The following is a 4,391-nucleotide window of genomic DNA, read 5'->3' as shown; positions in this document are numbered from 1 at the left end:
GCATCTATTGGCATTGTATTCCAAATATTCATCATTGAATAGGAAGAATATGGATAGAGCAAGTACTGGTTGATTTTCATGGGTATATAGCAAAATACAAGCTTTCATGTGTGATGAAATACTACCTTATATGTTAACAGTTGAATAGTTAACCAACAATACCATTGGTACTGTTTTGATACTTGTTTGTGATGGTTATTGCAATGCCAATTCTTTCATAGATTTCCGGTGAACGACCCAACTTCTGTTGCGTATTTGACAGAAATAGCTCACAACTTTAGCAAACCATAATATGGACGCAAAGAAAATACAGAAACCGAACTTCAGGAAGCTCCAAAAACAGCTCATCAAGTACCATACAGATTTGTCTTGGCCCAAATTAAAGTACAATCCCATTTACCAATATCACGTATAGTGTCACATGGGCTTCCATATAGCCCACTTTCCAAGGAAGAATGACATTAATTAGAAAACAACTTTAATGAAAGCACACAGTTAGCCAACCTAAATCCCCAGTATTGTTAGATTTACAATAGTCCAGATCTTGGACCCAAAAAAGTGTCATAAGCTGAAACAAGTTGTCTCCGTTTCACTCAAGAAGAAAACAAAAAGATTAAGAGAAACATTAGAGGCACAAGAAGGCCGAATGGCATAGATATAAACTGTGACAGTTCTAACTTCTTTCGACCATGGTCAGATTGTCTTCATAACCAAGTATAGGATATTGCTGAACAATCTTTCTCCATTCTTAAGACAGCCTCGTACTGAATCATGTTGAGTCACTCGAACACTGAAACCTCCCCATTCCAACTGCATGAAGCAATTACATTAGTTAAAATGGGATGGACAGCAATGTCTATGCAGGCCTGCTCATGTGCCTTAATTTTCTTCACAAGCTCGGATGATTTATAGTCGTAAAAGTACATAGAACCATCAGAGGAGCCAGAAACAAGCTTTTCTCCATCCAAGCTGAAACTGCATTTAATGGGAAATCCAGATACCCCATGGCTTTCATATCTCTTGTACTTGTTAAGCTTGTAAGGTGGACTTGAAGAGAAGATTGCAATGTAATTTCCATTTGACTGGGCAACAAAATGGGGATCAAATGGATGGTATCTCACACAGGGACAAGTGTAGGCTTCCACATAAACCTGAAACAAAGGAATATCAGTTTTGAACTACGACAAGGGGGAAGGGAACAGATAAAGAAGCAATCCTAAAAATAGAACCCAATTGTCAGACCTTGCTGATATTTGCTCTATGATACCCACCAAAGTTCGTTAAAGAGCACATTATAAGCTCAGTAATTATACTTATATATGTTAATCATATTGCAATGCCCCAGTTAATATTATACAGCAATTATAGAATTTGAAGTCACATTCAGTTGAAAAAACAGCATGTCATATTGATGAGTAAAAAGCTTAGTGATATCATTACATTAAACTAAAACTCAACTTGATCCATGATACAAACAAGAATAGAATACTATGGTCATAGCATCAAAATAAACAAAGTCTAGTAGCACAAAAAGTTTCAGGCTTAGAAGGATGTTTGACTTGAAAGGGACTAGATAGTGCACGTCCACTTTAGAGATGGGTGATATATACAATTACTCCTTCTAGTTGATAATTTTCCTGACAATGTTTCATTATAAGTCACATCACAACATCCTTCTTCTACCTGATATGTGGTTCCTGCCTGAACCATATTTTTCTGAAATATTGGTGTAGACATAAGTAACCGGGTTGTGTTCTTCAGTCACCATCATACTCTTTACTAACAACTGATAAAATAAAAGATTCCAGGGTCTAGTGCATGATGAAGCAATACTGGAGCTAAAAGACCCAAATCCAGTCATTAAAGAAGATTCCATACGTACAAATATTCCTGTTAGTTTCAATTATTATCAAAAACTACCCCAGATGATACGACAAAGTCCAAACTTACATTACAATAAGACAGACAGTGAGAGCTGACTAAATAAACAAACTATATTTTTCTTTAATAAATGGACTAAACTTGAGCCATATGAAGATATAAGACATGATGGTACAGGGAAAAATTGTATATCCAGCAGGCAACCATATGTAGGGAAAAATTATACAATGGCACATGCATAGAGAGTGCATGTGCATGAATATATACTAACAATTAAGTGTAGATATAATAAGCACTTAATTTCAGAGACTAAAAGGCTTTGAAACCCTCCACTTCTGATCACCATAAACATGACATGAAGACGAACACCATATATAATTACACACACCATGCAATGGCACATCACATGATGTGAAAATATCTAAACAATTGGACCTACTAAGTTTGTTTCAAGGTCTTGGAATGCATGAATGTGCTAGACACAAACCATTAAACCTTTTTTTTTTTTTTTTTTTAAAACATGATGTTGAGTGTACCTATGCAATATGTGAAGAAGTATATCATCACAGCTTATATACCTTAAGTTAACAAACAAAGTATTCCAAACAAACAAATTACTCTTCCTCAGCAGCCAGAGCCTTTTTTTCATGTCTAGTGATGCTATAATTGCCAAACCTATGTTATAGTAGTACTCTTTCAAAGTCTCTAATAATACACCTAGCAAGCACATTGTAATATTGTATTACTTCAAAGAAGGAAAGCCACCTAGCAGATTTCTGAAACTTAGGTCCATCCAAAGTTTCTATAGACATACTTTAAAATGACGTATAAAAATCATTTTCTATGATGTAGCAGATATCTGTAATTTTAAGGGCCTGCCAAAGTTTCCACTGACATACTAAAAAATATGGTATAAAACTGAGTTTCTACTCATAGGTGGATGTACCGAAACAAAATAAGATCTCAGATTGACATCTTGATGCACTGATTCACCATAATAATAAACCGATGTAGTTGATTACTTCTAGTAAACCAATAATGGGAGAAGCTTCTTTCACCTGATTAGAAAGGGGAACTTGTCGTGAGACATCCCAAACGGTAATAGAATTTTCACTAATATTGCTTCCAGTTATATCACAAGACGAGATAATTTGCTTGCCGTTGGTGGAGAATTCAACATCAAGGATAGGATCATGACCTCGAAAGAATTCATGGACCACCTTTCCACTTCTAACATCCCACAACTTGGCCCAACCTCGTGATCCTCCAGAAAGGAAAAGGTTAAAATTGTATGGATGGAACTTAACAACGCCAACCATTTGGTCCTCCTTGAAAATCTGTGTCTCCACTCCCCTCTCAACATCAATTAACCTTGACGAGGAGTCAAATCCACAAGAAAGTACAGAAAATCCTTGCTGAGACCACTTCACATCCTTTACAGCTGCATTATGAAAGCGCAATACCCTTGCTATCTTCTGCTCACTGCTCCACACATTCCAAATGCAGATTGTGTGATCCATCCCAGCAGAAGCAAGAAGGTGAGCTGTAGACTAACGATCATGAAGAGATGAATAGAGTAATTAACAAACACAAACGCACAACGAGGTTATGCTCAAAACTATGATCATACCAATTTTCATAATACCCATTTGGGGTTCAAAAACAAATAAAGGAAACTACAGAACTAACAAAAATCATATGAAAATAAATAAAGAGAGTAAAATATTACACAAAAAGTAATTCAAGAAGGAGAAATTACCATGGGTGGGTGACCAATGTAAAGCATTGACAGCTTTTGTATGGCTACAGAGAGATACAGACATCCTTTCAGATATTTGGGCAAGCTGTGCACGATCCTTTGTCTTACTTCTCAACAATGACAATATATCACCACGAATATTCAAATCTGAAGTAGTCCCGAAAACTGAGACTGAGAAGAACAAAGTACTTTCAGCATATATGAAGCTCGAATTTTCAAACGAAAATAACCAAAAGTAAAATAATACCCACTAAAAAACAAACAAAAAAACCTTGTGAAGTTGGAAGCTTTTCCGGGTCAGGAGCCACAGGAAGCGAGCCCAAGAGAGCCCGCTCTCTTTTAGAAACATATTTACCAGGAAGCTGAGCATCTGTACGGATGGCCGGTGAGTGGTTGGAGGTTGGCAGAGCTTGATGGGGTCTGGTTAGCGGAGTCGGGTTTTGGAGTTTGGGTCGTTTGGAAGAAGGGGTTGTGAAGCTTTTTTGGAATTTGGGTTGGTCTCCTTGTTCTTCATCTGAATCGTTTGAGTAAGCGCTGCAGATAAGGTCCATCACTGAAATGCCAGGTTTTCACTCCGATTTCCCTATTTCTTTTGCACCATATATCAAAAATATAATAATAATAATAATAATAAAATTAAAAATTATGTGATTTTATTGGGGCCTGAAACAAAATCAGACTATCAATCTGTCGCCAAAACCACAGCGATCGATTAGTTCAAAGGCTGCCGGTAATTGCAAGAGATGAAGTT

General features: G+C 36.7%; 1 protein-coding gene across 1 annotated transcript; it reads right to left on the bottom strand.

Annotated features, from left to right (window-relative positions):
• Positions 1-322: 322 nt before the first annotated feature.
• On the bottom strand, positions 323-4,391 carry LOC107404358 (uncharacterized). The gene is made up of 4 exons (XM_016011307.4): positions 3,912-4,391; positions 3,641-3,811; positions 2,940-3,424; positions 323-1,151 (listed from the first exon to the last, which is right to left on the bottom strand). Exons 1-4 carry the CDS (start codon positions 4,189-4,191, stop codon positions 780-782), a joined length of 1,308 nt encoding a protein of 435 aa, XP_015866793.3. The 5' UTR covers positions 4,192-4,391; the 3' UTR covers positions 323-779.

The sequence above is a fragment of the Ziziphus jujuba genome, chromosome 1 (assembly GCF_031755915.1).
Source record: "Ziziphus jujuba cultivar Dongzao chromosome 1, ASM3175591v1".
NCBI lineage: Eukaryota > Viridiplantae > Streptophyta > Magnoliopsida > Rosales > Rhamnaceae > Ziziphus > Ziziphus jujuba.
This window is presented reverse-complemented; position numbering and strand designations above follow the sequence as displayed.

Bases quoted from the DNA above. Each gene is read 5' to 3' on its own strand.
- LOC107404358 (XM_016011307.4), bottom strand. From the start codon at position 4,191: ATGGACCTTATCTGCAGCGCTTACTCAAACGATTCAGATGAAGAACAA. The intron at 3,425-3,640 runs GTAATTTCTCCT...GTTAGTCTACAG, and splicing joins ACATTGGTCACCCACCCATG to CTCACCTTCTTGCTTCTGCT. The intron at 1,152-2,939 runs GTGAAAGAAGCT...CCTTTGTTTCAG, and splicing joins AAGTTCCCCTTTCTAATCAG to GTTTATGTGGAAGCCTACAC.